The sequence below is a fragment of the Eucyclogobius newberryi genome, unplaced genomic scaffold (assembly GCF_026437365.1).
Source record: "Eucyclogobius newberryi isolate DKJ021-1_F unplaced genomic scaffold, fEucNew1.0.hap1 SCAF_12, whole genome shotgun sequence".
Classification (NCBI taxonomy): Eukaryota; Metazoa; Chordata; class Actinopteri; order Gobiiformes; family Gobiidae; genus Eucyclogobius; species Eucyclogobius newberryi.
Genome location: NW_027315746.1, coordinates 127,435 through 145,597, shown reverse-complemented (window position 1 = coordinate 145,597; position 18,163 = coordinate 127,435). Strand labels below are relative to the sequence as shown.

At 45.8% G+C, this 18,163-nt stretch overlaps 1 protein-coding gene across 1 annotated transcript; it reads left to right on the top strand.

Annotated features, from left to right (window-relative positions):
* The first annotated feature begins 3,237 nt into the window (after positions 1-3,237).
* Positions 3,238-17,223, top strand: LOC140355885 (armadillo repeat-containing protein 1-like). The gene is made up of 9 exons (XM_072440526.1): positions 3,238-3,603; positions 4,538-4,654; positions 7,936-8,320; positions 9,134-9,321; positions 9,441-9,532; positions 9,640-9,874; positions 10,329-10,445; positions 12,802-12,876; positions 16,838-17,223. The coding sequence occupies exons 4-9, from the start codon at positions 9,160-9,162 to the stop codon at positions 17,027-17,029; spliced, it is 873 nt and encodes a 290-aa protein (XP_072296627.1). The 5' UTR covers positions 3,238-3,603; positions 4,538-4,654; positions 7,936-8,320; positions 9,134-9,159; the 3' UTR covers positions 17,030-17,223.
* The last annotated feature ends 940 nt before the right edge of the window (positions 17,224-18,163 follow it).

Genomic DNA, 18,163 nt, shown 5'->3' with positions numbered 1-18,163 from the left:
AACTCTTTACTACACAATAACTCTTTACTACACAATAACACTTTACTGCACAATAACTCTTTACTACACAATAACTCTTTACTACACAATAACTCTTTACTACACAATAACTCTTTACTACACAATAACTCTTTACTGCACAATAACACTTTACTACACAATAACTCTTTACTACACAATAACACTTTACTACACAATAACTCTTTACTGCACAATAACACTTTACTACACAATAACACTTTACTGCACAATAACACTTAACAACACAATAACACTTTACTACACAATAACACTTAACAACACAATAACACTTTACTACACAATAACACTTTACTGCACAATAACACTTTACTACACAATAACACTTTACTGCACAATAACACTTAACAACACAATAACACTTTACTACACAATAACACTTAACAACACAATAACACTTTACTACACAATAACACTTTACTGCACAATAACACTTTACAACACAATAACACTTTACTACACAATAACACTTTACTGCACAATAACACTTTACTACACAATAACACTTAACAACACAATAACACTTTACTACACAATAACACTTTACTACACAATAACACTTTACTACACAATAACACTTTACTACACAATAACACTTAACAACACAATAACACTTTACTGCACAATAACTCTTTACTACACAATAACTCTTTACTACACAATAACACTTAACAACACAATAACACTTTACTACACAATAACTCTTTACAACACAATAACACTTTACTACACAATAACACTTTACTACACACACAATAACACATTACTACACAATAACACTTTACTACACAATAACTCTTTACTGCACAATAACACTTTACTACACAATAACACTTTACTACACAATAACACTTAACAACACAATAACACTTTACTACACAATAACTCTTTACAACACAATAACACTTTACTACACAATAACACTTTACTACACAATAACACTTTACTACACACACAATAACACATTACTACACAATAACACTTTACTACACAATAACACATTACTACACAATAACACTTTACTACACAATAACACTTTACTACACAATAACACTTTACTACACAATAACACTTTACTACACAATAACACTTTACTACACAATAACACTTTACTACACAATAACACTTTACTACACAATAACACTTTACTACACAATAACACTTTACTACACAATAACACTTTACTACACAATAACACTTTACTACACAATAACACTTTACTGCACAATAACTCTTTACTACACAATAACTCTTTACTACACAATAACTCTTTACTACACAATAACTCTTTACTACACAATAACTCTTTACTGCACAATAACACTTTACTACACAATAACACTTTACTACACAATAACTCTTTACTACACAATAACACTTTACTACACAATAACTCTTTACTGCACAATAACACTTTACTACACAATAACACTTAACAATACAATAACACTTTACTACACAATAACACTTTACTACACAATAACTCTTTACTACACAATAACTCTTTACTACACAATAACTCTTTACTACACAATAACTCTTTACTACACAATAACACTTTACTACACAATAACTCTTTACTGCACAATAACACTTTACTACACAATAACACTTTACTACACAATAACTCTTTACTACACAATAACACTTTACTGCACAATAACACTTTACTACACAATAACACTTAACAACACAATAACACTTTACTACACAATAACACTTTACTACACAATAACACTTTACTACACAATAACACTTTACTGCACAATAACACTTTACTACACAATAACACTTAACAACACAATAACACTTTACTACACAATAACACTTTACTACACAATAACACTTTACTACACAATAACACTTAACAACACAATAACACTTTACTACACAATAACACTTTACTACACAATAACACTTTACTACACAATAACACTTTACTACACAATAACACTTAACAACACAATAACACTTTACTACACAATAACTCTTTACAACACAATAACACTTTACTACACAATAACACTTTACTACACACACAATAACACATTACTACACAATAACACTTTACTACACAATAACTCTTTACTGCACAATAACACTTTACTACACAATAACACTTTACTACACAATAACACTTCACTACACACACAATAACACATTACTACACAATAACACTTTACTACACAATAACTCTTTACTACACAATAACACTTTACTACACAATAACACTTTACTACACAATAACACTTTACTACACAATAACACTTAACAACACAATAACACTTTACTGCACAATAACTCTTTACTACACAATAACTCTTTACTACACAATAACACTTAACAACACAATAACACTTTACTACACAATAACTCTTTACAACACAATAACACTTTACTACACAATAACACTTTACTACACACACAATAACACATTACTACACAATAACACTTTACTACACAATAACTCTTTACTACACAATAACACTTTACTACACAATAACACTTTACTACACAATAACACTTCACTACACAATAACACTTAACAACACAATAACACTTTACTACACAATAACTCTTTACAACACAATAACACTTTACTACACAATAACACTTTACTACACAATAACACTTTACTACACAATAACACATTACTACACAATAACACTTTACTACACAATAACACTTTACTACACAATAACACTTTACTACACAATAACACTTTACTACACAATAACACTTTACTACACACACAATAACACATTACTACACAATAACACTTTACTACACAATAACTCTTTACAACACAATAACACTTTACTACACAATAACACTTTACTACACAATAACACTTTACTACACAATAACACTTTACAACACAATAACACTTTACTACACAATAACTCTTTACAACACAATAACACTTTACTACACAATAGCACGACACAATAACTTTCCGTGGATTAAAGCCACAATATCAAATCACAATAAAAACACACTTTGTGGTTCAATATTTAGTGGTGATTTCCATTTGGAGTTTACCGATTAATCGGTAAAAGAGCAGTTAAAACCGTTACAAAAAGAGAAAATCAACTTTAATTCAAGTTTTGATTTAATATTATTAATTATTTCAGCGACAGGTTCTGCGCGTCACGTGTTCACTCTTTGTCCAATCATAGCGCACGCTTTAGACACGTCATCACGCAGCCCGAGAGACTGCGGAAGAACAGCTGTTATTTTCACCGGGAGGAAACGCCTTTTTCCCGTGTTTTTCCCGTGTTTTTCCCGTGTTCTTTCGGTGTTTCCCGGAGTGACCCGGGCCGGAGGCTCCCGGTGGGTGCTCCAGGTGCGTGGCCCCGGGGTGTGCTCCCGGTGTGTGGCCCCGGTGCGTGCTCCGGGACGGACTCAGCGGCGGTGTGACGGAGCCCGTTTGAGGTGAGGCTTGTGCGGAGAGAGAAGACTCTTTTGACCGTCAAACACGCGCCTCTGCCCGGGTTCAGCTGGAGAGACCTCGGCCTGCGGAGGTCTGAGGCTCCAGAGCCAGAGTCTGAGGGTCTGAACCAGGTAAGATTTAGAGTATATATTATATATGAGAGTATATATTATATATTAAAGTTTATATAACACATGAGAGTATATATAATATATGAGAGTATATATTATATATTAAAGTTTATATAACACATGAGAGTATATATAATATATGAGAGTATATATTATATATTAAAGTTTATATAACACATGAGAGTATATATAATATATGAGAGTATATATTATATATTAAAGTTTATATAACACATGAGAGTATATATAATATATGAGAATATATATCATATGAGAATATTTATAACATATGAGAGTATATATAATATATGAGAGTATATATAACATGGGAGTATATATAATATATGAGAGTATATATAATATATGAGAGTATATATAACATGGGAGTATATATAATATATGAGAGTATATATAATATATGAGAGTATATATAACATGCACATCGAGGGACTGGACGACTCGGTGTGTGTGTGTGTGTGTCTGTGTGTGTGTGTGTGTCTGTGTCTGTGTCTGTGTCTGTGTCTGTGTCTGTGTCTGTGTCTGTGTCTGTGTCTGTGAGTGTGAGTGTGTGTCTTTGTCTGTGAGTGTGTGTGTCTGTGTCTGTGTCTGTGTCTGTGTCTGTGTCTGTCAGTGTGAGTGTGAGTGTGAGTGTGTGTGTGTGTGTCTGTGAGTGTGTGTGTGTGTGTGTCTGTGTCTGTGTCTGTGTCTGTCAGTGTGAGTGTGAGTGTGAGTGTGAGTGTGTGTGTGTGTGTCTGTGAGTGTGTGTGTGTCTGTGTGAGTGTGTGTGTGTGTGTCTGTGTCTGTGTCTGTCAGTGTGAGTGTGAGTGTGAGTGTGTGTGTGTGTGTCTGTGAGTGAGTGTGTGAGTGAGTGTGTGTGTGTGTGTTTGTGTGTTTGTTTGTTTGTTTGTTTGTTTCAGTCCTGCTTCTCTTCCAGACTCGTCGTGGTCTGTGTGAAGAGTCCTTGCTCAGGATCAGAGGAGTGATCAGCTTCACGTTTCAGATGACGGTGAAACGATGCATCGTTCGGATCCGATCGGACCTGAAGGCCGAGGTACAACCCTGCTTTAAGAGACCTGGTTTAGTCCTGGTTTAGTCCTGGTTTAGTCCTGGTACACTTTACTACACAATAACACTTTACTACACAATAACTCTTTACTACACAATAACTCTTTACTACACAATAACTCTTTACTACACAATAACTCTTTACTACACAATAACACTTTACTGCACAATAACTCTTTACTACACAATAACTCTTTACTACACAATAACTCTTTACTACACAATAACTCTTTACTACACAATAACTCTTTACTACACAATAACACTTTACTACACAATAACTCTTTACTGCACAATAACACTTTACTACACAATAACACTTTACTGCACAATAACACTTAACAACACAATAACACTTTACTACACAATAACACTTAACAACACAATAACACTTTACTACACAATAACACTTTACTGCACAATAACACTTTACTACACAATAACACTTAACAACACAATAACACTTTACTACACAATAACACTTTACTGCACAATAACACTTTACTACACAATAACACTTAACAACACAATAACACTTTACTACACAATAACACTTTACTACACAATAACACTTTACTACACAATAACACTTTACTACACAATAACACTTAACAACACAATAACACTTTACTGCACAATAACTCTTTACTACACAATAACTCTTTACTACACAATAACACTTAACAACACAATAACACTTTACTACACAATAACTCTTTACAACACAATAACACTTTACTACACAATAACACTTTACTACACACACAATAACACATTACTACACAATAACACTTTACTACACAATAACTCTTTACTGCACAATAACACTTTACTACACAATAACACTTTACTACACAATAACACTTAACAACACAATAACACTTTACTACACAATAACTCTTTACAACACAATAACACTTTACTACACAATAACACTTTACTACACAATAACACTTTACTACACACACAATAACACATTACTACACAATAACACTTTACTACACAATAACACATTACTACACAATAACACTTTACTACACAATAACACTTTACTACACAATAACACTTTACTACACAATAACACTTTACTACACAATAACACTTTACTACACAATAACACTTTACTACACAATAACACTTTACTACACAATAACACTTTACTACACAATAACACTTTACTACACAATAACACTTTACTACACAATAACACTTTACTGCACAATAACTCTTTACTACACAATAACTCTTTACTACACAATAACTCTTTACTACACAATAACTCTTTACTACACAATAACTCTTTACTGCACAATAACACTTTACTACACAATAACACTTTACTACACAATAACTCTTTACTGCACAATAACACTTTACTACACAATAACACTTAACAATACAATAACACTTTACTACACAATAACACTTTACTACACAATAACTCTTTACTACACAATAACTCTTTACTACACAATAACTCTTTACTACACAATAACTCTTTACTACACAATAACACTTTACTACACAATAACTCTTTACTGCACAATAACACTTTACTACACAATAACACTTTACTACACAATAACTCTTTACTACACAATAACACTTTACTGCACAATAACACTTTACTACACAATAACACTTAACAACACAATAACACTTTACTACACAATAACACTTTACTACACAATAACACTTTACTACACAATAACACTTTACTGCACAATAACACTTTACTACACAATAACACTTAACAACACAATAACACTTTACTACACAATAACACTTTACTACACAATAACACTTTACTACACAATAACACTTTACTACACAATAACACTTAACAACACAATAACACTTTACTACACAATAACACTTTACTACACAATAACACTTTACTACACAATAACACTTTACTACACAATAACACTTAACAACACAATAACACTTTACTGCACAATAACTCTTTACTACACAATAACTCTTTACTACACAATAACACTTAACAACACAATAACACTTTACTACACAATAACTCTTTACAACACAATAACACTTTACTACACAATAACACTTTACTACACACACAATAACACATTACTACACAATAACACTTTACTACACAATAACTCTTTACTGCACAATAACACTTTACTACACAATAACACTTTACTACACAATAACACTTCACTACACACACAATAACACATTACTACACAATAACACTTTACTACACAATAACTCTTTACTACACAATAACACTTTACTACACAATAACACTTTACTACACAATAACACTTTACTACACAATAACACTTAACAACACAATAACACTTTACTGCACAATAACTCTTTACTACACAATAACTCTTTACTACACAATAACACTTAACAACACAATAACACTTTACTACACAATAACTCTTTACAACACAATAACACTTTACTACACAATAACACTTTACTACACACACAATAACACATTACTACACAATAACACTTTACTACACAATAACTCTTTACTACACAATAACACTTTACTACACAATAACACTTTACTACACAATAACACTTCACTACACAATAACACTTAACAACACAATAACACTTTACTACACAATAACTCTTTACAACACAATAACACTTTACTACACAATAACACTTTACTACACAATAACACTTTACTACACACACAATAACACATTACTACACAATAACACTTTACTACACAATAACACATTACTACACAATAACACTTTACTACACAATAACACTTTACTACACAATAACACTTTACTACACAATAACACTTTACTACACAATAACACTTTACTACACACACAATAACACATTACTACACAATAACACTTTACTACACAATAACTCTTTACAACACAATAACACTTTACTACACAATAACACTTTACTACACAATAACACTTTACTACACAATAACACTTTACAACACAATAACACTTTACTACACAATAACTCTTTACAACACAATAACACTTTACTACACAATAGCACGACACAATAACTTTCCGTGGATTAAAGCCACAATATCAAATCACAATAAAAACACACTTTGTGGTTCAATATTTAGTGGTGATTTCCATTTGGAGTTTACCGATTAATCGGTAAAAGAGCAGTTAAAACCGTTACAAAAAGAGAAAATCAACTTTAATTCAAGTTTTGATTTAATATTATTAATTATTTCAGCGACAGGTTCTGCGCGTCACGTGTTCACTCTTTGTCCAATCATAGCGCACGCTTTAGACACGTCATCACGCAGCCCGAGAGACTGCGGAAGAACAGCTGTTATTTTCACCGGGAGGAAACGCCTTTTTCCCGTGTTTTTCCCGTGTTTTTCCCGTGTTCTTTCGGTGTTTCCCGGAGTGACCCGGGCCGGAGGCTCCCGGTGGGTGCTCCAGGTGCGTGGCCCCGGGGTGTGCTCCCGGTGTGTGGCCCCGGTGCGTGCTCCGGGACGGACTCAGCGGCGGTGTGACGGAGCCCGTTTGAGGTGAGGCTTGTGCGGAGAGAGAAGACTCTTTTGACCGTCAAACACGCGCCTCTGCCCGGGTTCAGCTGGAGAGACCTCGGCCTGCGGAGGTCTGAGGCTCCAGAGCCAGAGTCTGAGGGTCTGAACCAGGTAAGATTTAGAGTATATATTATATATGAGAGTATATATTATATATTAAAGTTTATATAACACATGAGAGTATATATAATATATGAGAGTATATATTATATATTAAAGTTTATATAACACATGAGAGTATATATAATATATGAGAGTATATATTATATATTAAAGTTTATATAACACATGAGAGTATATATAATATATGAGAGTATATATTATATATTAAAGTTTATATAACACATGAGAGTATATATAATATATGAGAATATATATCATATGAGAATATTTATAACATATGAGAGTATATATAATATATGAGAGTATATATAACATGGGAGTATATATAATATATGAGAGTATATATAATATATGAGAGTATATATAACATGGGAGTATATATAATATATGAGAGTATATATAATATATGAGAGTATATATAACATGGGAGTATATATAATATATGAGAGTATATATAATATATGGGAGTATATATAATATATGAGAGTATATATAATATATTAAAGTTTATATAACACGTGAGAGTATATATATAACACACTAGAGTATATATAATATATGAGAGTATATCTAATATATGAGAGTATATATAACATATGAGAGTATATATGAGAGTACATATAACGTATATATAATATATGAGAGTATATATAATATATGAGAGTATATATAATATATGAGAGTATATATAATATATGAGAGTATATATAATATATGAGAGTATATATAACATCACTTTCTTCAGATGAATCGTCTTGTTCTGCTGCTGGTGTCAGTTTGCTTGTTCTCTGTGTTGTGCAGGTGGATGGGCGCCCTCTAGTGGCAGCATGAGTGCAGAGTCGGATGCCCTGGCTGTGGTGAACCAGCTCCGGGACCTGGCTGAGGACCCCCTGAACCGCAGGGCCATAATCCAGGACCAGGGCTGCCTCCCGGGACTCATCCTGTTCCTGGACCACCCCAACCCCCAGGTGGTCTACTCCGCCCTGCTGGTGAGAGCATCAGGATGTAGTGTAATCCCAGAGCACGGCGGAGATGTCCCTGAACCTCTCACACTCTTCTCTGATTGGTTGATCCACACTGAACTCTGTCGTCTGATTGGCTCTTGCAGGCGATCCGTTACCTGTCAGAATGCAGCGCCAACAGAGAGAAGCTGAAGGCGGAGCTGGGGATGATGCTGAGCCTCCAGAACGTGGTCCAGAAGTGAGTCCAACCCACAACCGGCTCACTGGAGGGCGGGACAACCTCTCTGCCACTCGGACGCACTTACGATCTCACAGTTTCAACAGTTCTTTTTTGTCCCTTCTCAGATCCACCACTCCTGGAGAGACCAAGCTTCTGGCCTCAGAGGTGTACGAGCTGCTTCAGACCTCGGCCGCTCCAGAGTCCGGGTCCGGAGACACGCCCAGAGACACGCCCAGAGACACGCCCAGAGACACGCCCAGAGACACGCCCAGAGACAGGAAAAAGGCCCAGTTCTTCCTGGGAGCGAGCAACAAACGGGCCAAGACTGTGATCCTGCACATCGAGGGACTGGACGACTCGGTGTGTGTGTGTGTGTGTCTGTGTGTGTGTGTGTGTCTGTGTCTGTGTCTGTGTCTGTGTCTGTGTCTGTGTCTGTGTCTGTGTCTGTGTCTGTGAGTGTGAGTGTGTGTCTTTGTCTGTGAGTGTGTGTGTCTGTGTCTGTGTCTGTGTCTGTGTCTGTCAGTGTGAGTGTGAGTGTGAGTGTGTGTGTGTGTGTCTGTGAGTGTGTGTGTGTGTGTGTCTGTGTCTGTGTCTGTGTCTGTCAGTGTGAGTGTGAGTGTGAGTGTGTGTGTGTGTGTCTGTGAGTGTGTGTGTGTCTGTGTGAGTGTGTGTGTGTGTGTCTGTGTCTGTGTCTGTCAGTGTGAGTGTGAGTGTGAGTGTGTGTGTGTGTGTCTGTGAGTGAGTGTGTGAGTGAGTGTGTGTGTTTGTGTGTTTGTTTGTTTGTTTGTTTGTTTCAGTCCTGCTTCTCTTCCAGACTCGTCGTGGTCTGTGTGAAGAGTCCTTGCTCAGGATCAGAGGAGTGATCAGCTTCACGTTTCAGATGACGGTGAAACGATGCATCGTTCGGATCCGATCGGACCTGAAGGCCGAGGTACAACCCTGCTTTAAGAGACCTGGTTTAGTCCTGGTTTAGTCCTGGTTTAGTCCTGGTTCAGTCCTGGTTCAGTCCTGGTGTAGTCCTGGTGTAGTCCTGGTTTAGTCCTGGTTTAGTCCTGGTTTAGTCCTGGTTTAGTCCTGGTGTAGTCCTGGTTTAGTCCTGGTGTAGTCCTGGTTTAGTCCTGGTTTAGTCCTGGTTCAGTCCTGGTTTAGTCCTGGTTCAGTCCTGGTTCAGTCCTGGTTTAGTCCTGGTGTAGTCTTGGTTTAGTCCTGGTTTAGTCCTGGTTTAGTCCTGGTTTAGTCCTGGTTCAGTCCTGGTTTAGTCCTGGTGTAGTCCTGGTTTAGTCCTGGTGTAGTCCTGGTTTAGTCCTGGTTTAGTCCTGGTTTAGTCCTGGTTCAGTCCTGGTTCAGTCCTGGTGTAGTCCTGGTGTAGTCCTGGTTCAGTCCTGGTGTAGTCCTGGTTTAGTCCTGGTTCAGTCCTGGTGTAGTCCTGGTTTAGTCCTGGTCTAGTCCTGGTTTAGTCCTGGTGTAGTCCTGGTTTAGTCCTGGTTTAGTCCTGGTTCAGTCCTGGTGTAGTCCTGGTTTAGTCCTGGTTTAGTCCTGGTTCAGTCCTGGTTTATCCTGGTGTAGTCCTGGTTTAGTCCTGGTTTAGTCCTGGTGTAGTCCTGGTTTAGTCCTGGTTTAGTCCTGGTTTAGTCCTGGTTTAGTCCTGGTGTAGTCCTGGTGTAGTCCTGGTTTAGTCCTGGTTTAGTCCTGGTTTAGTCCTGGTTTAGTCCTGGTTCAGTCCTGGTTTAGTCCTGGTGTAGTCCTGGTTTAGTCCTGGTTTAGTCCTGGTGTAGTCCTGGTGTAGTCCTGGTTTAGTCCTGGTTTAGTCCTGGTTTAGTCCTGGTGTAGTCCTGGTGTAGTCCTGGTTTAGTCCTGGTTTAGTCCTGGTTTAGTCCTGGTTTAGTCCTGGTTCAGTCCTGGTGTAGTCCTGGTTTAGTCCTGGTTTAGTCCTGGTTTAGTCCTGGTTCAGTCCTGGTGTAGTCCTGGTTTAGTCCTGGTTTAGTCCTGGTTTAGTCCTGGTGTAGTCCTGGTTTAGTCCTGGTGTAGTCCTGGTTTAGTCCTGGTTTAGTCCTGGTTTAGTCCTGGTGTAGTCCTGGTTTAGTCCTGGTTTAGTCCTGGTGTAGTCCTGGTTTAGTCCTGGTGTAGTCCTGGTTTAGTCCTGGTTCAGACCTGGTTTAGTCCTGGTTTAGTTCTGGTTCAGACCTGGTTTAGTCCTGGTTTAGTCCTGGTTCAGTCCTGGTGTAGTCCTGGTTTAGTCCTGGTTTAGTCCTGGTTTAGTCCTGGTTTAGTCCTGGTTTAGTCCTGGTGTAGTCCTGGTGTAGTCCTGGTGTAGTCCTGGTTTAGTCCTGGTTTAGTCCTGGTTTAGTCCTGGTTTAGTCCTGGTTCAGTCCTGGTGTAGTCCTGGTTTAGTCCTGGTTTAGTCCTGGTTCAGTCCTGGTGTAGTCCTGGTTTAGTCCTGGTTTAGTCCTGGTGTAGTCCTGGTTTAGTCCTGGTTTAGTCCTGGTTTAGTCCTGGTGTAGTCCTGATTTAGTCCTGGTTTAGTCCTGGTTTAGTCCTGGTGTAGTCCTGGTTTAGTCCTGGTGTAGTCCTGGTGTAGTCCTGGTGTAGTCCTGGTTTAGTCCTGGTTTAGTCCTGGTTTAGTCCTGGTTTAGTCCTGGTGTAGTCCTGGTGTAGTCCTGGTTTAGTCCTGGTTTAGTCCTGGTTTAGTCCTGGTGTAGTCCTGGTTTAGTCCTGGTTTAGTCCTGGTGTAGTCCTGGTGTAGTCCTGGTTTAGTCCTGGTGTAGTCCTGGTGTAGTCCTGGTTTAGTCCTGGTTTAGTCCTGGTTTAGTCCTGGTGTAGTCCTGGTGTAGTCCTGGTTTAGTCCTGGTTTAGTCCTGGTTTAGTCCTGGTTTAGTCCTGGTGTAGTCCTGGTTTAGTCCTGGTGTAGTCCTGGTTTAGTCCTGGTTTAGTCCTGGTTTAGTCCTGGTGTAGTCCTGGTGTAGTCCTGGTGTAGTCCTGGTGTAGTCCTGGTGTAGTCCTGGTGTAGTCCTGGTGTAGTCCTGGTTTAGTCCTGGTTTAGTCCTGGTTTAGTCCTGGTTTAGTCCTGGTTTAGTCCTGGTGTAGTCCTGGTTTAGTCCTGGTGTAGTCCTGGTTTAGTCCTGGTTTAGTCCTGGTTTAGTCCTGGTGTAGTCCTGGTTTAGTCCTGGTGTAGTCCTGGTGTAGTCCTGGTGTAGTCCTGGTTTAGTCCTGGTTTAGTCCTGGTTTAGTCCTGGTTTAGTCCTGGTTTAGTCCTGGTGTAGTCCTGGTTTACCCTCTGTGTGGTGCAGGCTCTGGCGTGGGCGATCGCCTCCACTCAGGTCATGAAGGCTCAGCAGGTCGTCAAAGGAGAAAACGGACAAGAGGTATTTCCTCCATCTCAGAGCCACGTTTCCTTTAGGAACAGTTCATGTGTTTCCTGCAGAACTCGTGCTTTTTCACCAAACAATACAAAATAAATGTTCCTTCATAAATCTGATTTACGCCTCACACGCCTCACACGCCTCGCACGCCTCGCACGCCTCGCACGCCTCGCACGCCTCGCACGCCTCGCACGCATCACACGCCTCGCACGCCTCGCACGCCTCGCACGCATCACACGGCTCACACGCCTCACACGGCGCACACGCCTCGCACGCCTCACACGCCTCGCACGCCTCGCACGCATCACACGCATCACACGGCTCACACGCATCACACGGCTCACACGCCTCACACGGCGCACACGCCTCGCACGCCTCACACGCATCACACGCCTCGCACGCCTCGCACGCCTCACACGCATCACACGGCTCACACGGCTCACACGCCTCACACGGCGCACACGCCTCGCACGCCTCACACGCCTCGCACGCCTCACACGCCTCACACGGCTCACACGCCTCACACGGCGCACACGCCTCGCACGCCTCACACGCCTCGCACGCCTCGCACGCCTCACACGCCTCGCACGCCTCGCACGCATCACACGCATCACACGCCTCGCACGCCTCACACGGCTCACACGGCTCGCACGCCTCGCACGCCTCACACGCCTCACACGGCTCACACGCCTCACACGGCGCACACGCCTCGCACGGCGCACACGCCTCGCACACCTCACACGCCTCGCACGCATCACACGCCTCGCACGCATCACACGCCTCGCACGCCTCGCACGCCTCGCACGCCTCGCACGCCTCACACGCCTCGCACGCCTCGCACGCATCACACGCCTCGCACGCCTCGCACGCCTCGCACGCCTCACACGCCTCACACGCATCACACGGCGCACACGCCTCGCACGCCTCGCACGCCTCACACGCCTCGCACGCCTCGCACGCATCACACGCCTCGCACGCCTCACACGGCTCACACGGCTCGCACGCCTCACACGCCTCGCACGCCTCGCACGCATCACACGCCTCGCACGCCTCACACGGCTCACACGGCTCGCACGCCTCGCACGCCTCGCACGCATCACACGCCTCGCACGCCTCACACGCCTCACACGGCGCACACGCCTCGCACGGCGCACACGCCTCGCACGCATCACACGGCTCACACGCCTCGCACAGCGCACACGCCTCGCACGCCTCGCACACCTCGCACGCCTCGCACGCCTCGCACGACTCACACGCCTCACACGGCGCACACGGCTCGCACGCCTCGCACGCCTCACACGCATCACACGCCTCGCACGCATCACACGGCTCACACGCCTCGCACGGCTCACACGGCTCACACGCCTCGCACGGCGCACACGCCTCGCACGCCTCGCACGCATCACACGGCTCACACGCCTCGCACGGCGCACACGCCTCACACGGCTCACACGCCTCACACGGCTCACACGCCTCCCACGCCTCACACGCCTCACACGCATCACACGCCTCGCACGCATCACACGGCTCACACGCCTCGCACGGCGCACACGCCTCGCACGCCTCACACGGCTCACACGCCTCGCACGCCTCGCACGGCGCACACGGCTCACACGCTTCACACGCCTCGCACGCCTCGCACGCATCACACGGCTCACACGCCTCACACGGCTCACACGCCTCACACGGCTCACACGCCTCCCACGCCTCACACGCCTCGCACGCATCACACGGCTCACACGCCTCGCACGCCTCACACGGCTCACACGCCTCGCACGGCGCACACGCCTCGCACGCCTCACACGCCTCGCACGCCTCGCACGCCTCACACGGCTCACACGCCGCACACGCCTCGCACGCCTCACACGCCTTGCACGCCTCACACGCCTCGCACGCCTCACACGCCTCGCACGGCGCACACGCCTCACACGCCTCGCACGCCTCGCACACCTCACACGCCTCGCACGGCGCACACGCCTCGCACGGCTCACACGCCTCGCACGGCGCACACGCCTCGCACGCCTCGCACGCCTCACACGCCTCACACGGCTCACACGCCTCACACGCCTCGCACGCCTCACACGCCTCGCACGCCTCACACGCCTCGCACGCCTCACACGCCTCGCACGACTCACACGCCTCGCACGCCTCACACGCCTCGCACGCCTCGCACGCCTCACACGGCGCACACGCCTCGCACGCATCACACGGCTCACACGCCTCACACGCCTCGCACGCATCACACGGCTCACACGCCTCGCACGCCTCACACGGCTCGCACGCCTCACACGCCTCGCACGCATCACACGGCTCACACGCCTCGCACGCATCACACGGCTCACACGCCTCGCACGCCTCACACGGCTCACACGCTTCACACGCCTCGCACGCATCACACGGCTCACACGGCTCACACGCCTCACACGGCTCACACGCCTCCCACGCCTCACACGCCTCGCACGCATCACACGGCTCACACGCCTCGCACGCATCACACGGCTCACACGCCTCGCACGGCGCACACGCCTCGCACGCCTCACACGGCTCACACGCCTCGCACGGCGCACACGCCTCGCACGCCTCGCACGCCTCACACGCCTCACACGCCTCGCACGCATCACACGGCTCACACGGCTCACACGCCTCACACGGCTCACACGCATCACACGGCTCACACGCCTCGCACGCATCACACGGCTCACACGCCTCGCACGGCGCACACGCCTCGCACGCCTCACACGGCTCACACGCCTCGCACGCCTCGCACGCCTCACACGCCTCGCACGCCTCACACGGCTCACACGCCTCGCACGGCGCACACGCCTCACACGCCTCACACGCCTCACATGCCTCGCACGCCTCACACGCCTCGCACGGCGCACACGCCTCACACGCCTCGCACACCTCACACGCCTCGCACGGGGCACACGCCTCACACGGCTCACACGCCTCACACGCCTCGCACGGCGCACACGCCTCGCACGCCTCACACGCCTCACACGCTTCACACGCCTCGCACGCATCACACGGCTCACACGCCTCGCACACCTCAGACGCCTCGCACGGCGCACATGCCTCACGCGGCTCACACGCCTCGCACGCATCACACGGCGCACACGGCTCACACGCCTTGCACGCCTCGCACGCCTCGCACGCATCACACGGCTCACACGCCTCGCACGCATCACACGGCTCACACGCCTTGCACGCATCACACGGCTCACACGCCTCGCACGGCGCACACGCCTCGCACGGCTCACACGCCTCGCACGGCTCACACGCCTCGCACGGCTCACGCCTCGCACGCCTCACACGGCTCGCACGCCTCGCACGGCGCACACGCCTCACACGCATCGCACGCCTCGCACGCCTCACACGCCTCGCACGGCGCACACGCCTCACACGGCGCACACCTCTCGCACGGCGCACACGCCTCGCACGGCGCACACGCCTCGCACGGCGCACACGCCTCGCACGGCGCACACGCCTCACACGGCGCGCACGCCTCACACGGCTCACACGCCTCGCACGGCTCACACGCCTCGCACGGCGCACACGCCTCGCACGGCGCACACGCCTCGCACGGCGCACACGCCTCACACGGCGCGCACGCCTCACACGGCTCACACGCCTCGCACGGCTCACACGCCTCGCACGACTCACACGCCTCGCACGGCGCGCACGCCTCGCACGGCGCGCACGCCTCGCACGGCTCACACGCCTCGCACGACTCACACGCCTCGCACGGCGCACACGCCTCGCACGGCTCGCACGTTTCACGAGCGCCGTCCTTCGACCTCAGTGGTAGTGGGTGTAAAGTGGGCGGGAGCTGAGGTTCCACATTAAAATAAAGCAAGGTGTGAGTGTTTGTGGGCCGGGCCGCTACACGAGCCGCTCCAAAAGTGAACCAGTGGAAACATGGCTTAAGCTGGGAGGGCATCTGACACATTCTCTGTGCTGGCAGGTGCTTGTGGCCTTCCCGGAGGACAGCTCTGTGGAGGTAGACCAGAACCAGGACTTACCGGAGTACTTGCCCGAGGACGAGAGCCCGTCCCTGGACCCGGAACGAGCCGTGACCCGGGTGGGCTCCGCAGAGGAAGGGGCCACATGGTTAGGGGCCGCCACCAACTTTCTGTCCCGCTCCTTCTACTGGTGACATCACTTCCTGTCAGCTAACTCTGAGATGTCAAGCAGTACGGCTCAGTACGGCTCAATGCGGCTCCAGTCTGAGAGCCACGTTCCCACTGGCCCTGACCCCAGACGGTTCAACTTTAGAGCCTTTAGGAACAGTTCATGTGTTTCCTGCAGAACTCATGCTTTTTGACCAGACAATAATAAATAAATGTTTCTTCATAAATCTGATTTAAATCCTCCTGAATCCTGAGCTCCATCTGTGTCTGTGAGGGGCGTGGCTAAAGCTAGTGTGTGTGTGAGGGGCGTGGCTAAAGCTAGTGTGTGTGTGAGGGGCGTGGCTAAAGCTAGTGTGTGTGTGAGGGGCGTGGCTAAAGCTAGTGTCTGTGAGGGGCGTGGCTAAAGCTAGTGTGTGTGTGTGAGGGGCGTGGCTAAAGCTAGTGTGTGTGTGAGGGGCGTGACTAAAGCTAGTGTGTGTGTGAGGGGCGTGGCTAAAGCTAGTGTGTGTGTGAGGGGCGTGGCTAAAGCTAGTGTGTGTGTGAGGGGCGTGGCTAAAGCTAGTGTGTGTGTGAGGGGCGTGGCTAAAGCTAGTGTCTGTGAGGGGCGTGGCTAAAGCTAGTGTGTGTGTGTGAGGGGCGTGGCTAAAGCTAGTGTGTGTGTGAGGGGCGTGGCTAAAGCTAGTGTGTGTGTGAGGGGCGTGGCTAAAGCTAGTGTGTGTGAGGGGCGTGGCTAAAGCTAGTGTGTCTGAGGGGCGTGGCTAAAGCTAGTGTGTGTGTGAGGGGCGTGACTAAAGCTAGTGTGTGTGAGGGGCGTGGCTAAAGCTAGTGTGTGTGTGAGGGGCGTGGCTAAAGCTAGTGTGTGTGTGTGTGTGAGGGGCGTGGCTAAAGCTAGTGTGTGTGAGGGGCGTGGCTAAAACTAGTATGTGTGAGGGGCGTGGCTAAAGCTAGTGTGTGTGAGGGGCGTGGCTAAAGCTAGTGTGTGTGTGTGTGTGAGGGGCGTGGCTAAAGCTAGTGTGTGTGAGGGGCGTGGCTAAAACTAGTATGTGTGAGGGGCGTGGCTAAAGCTAGTGTGTGTGAGGGGCGTGGCTAAAGCTAGTGTGTGTGAGGGGCGTGGCTAAAGCTAGTGTGTGTGAGGGGCGTGGCTAAAGCTAGTGTGTGTG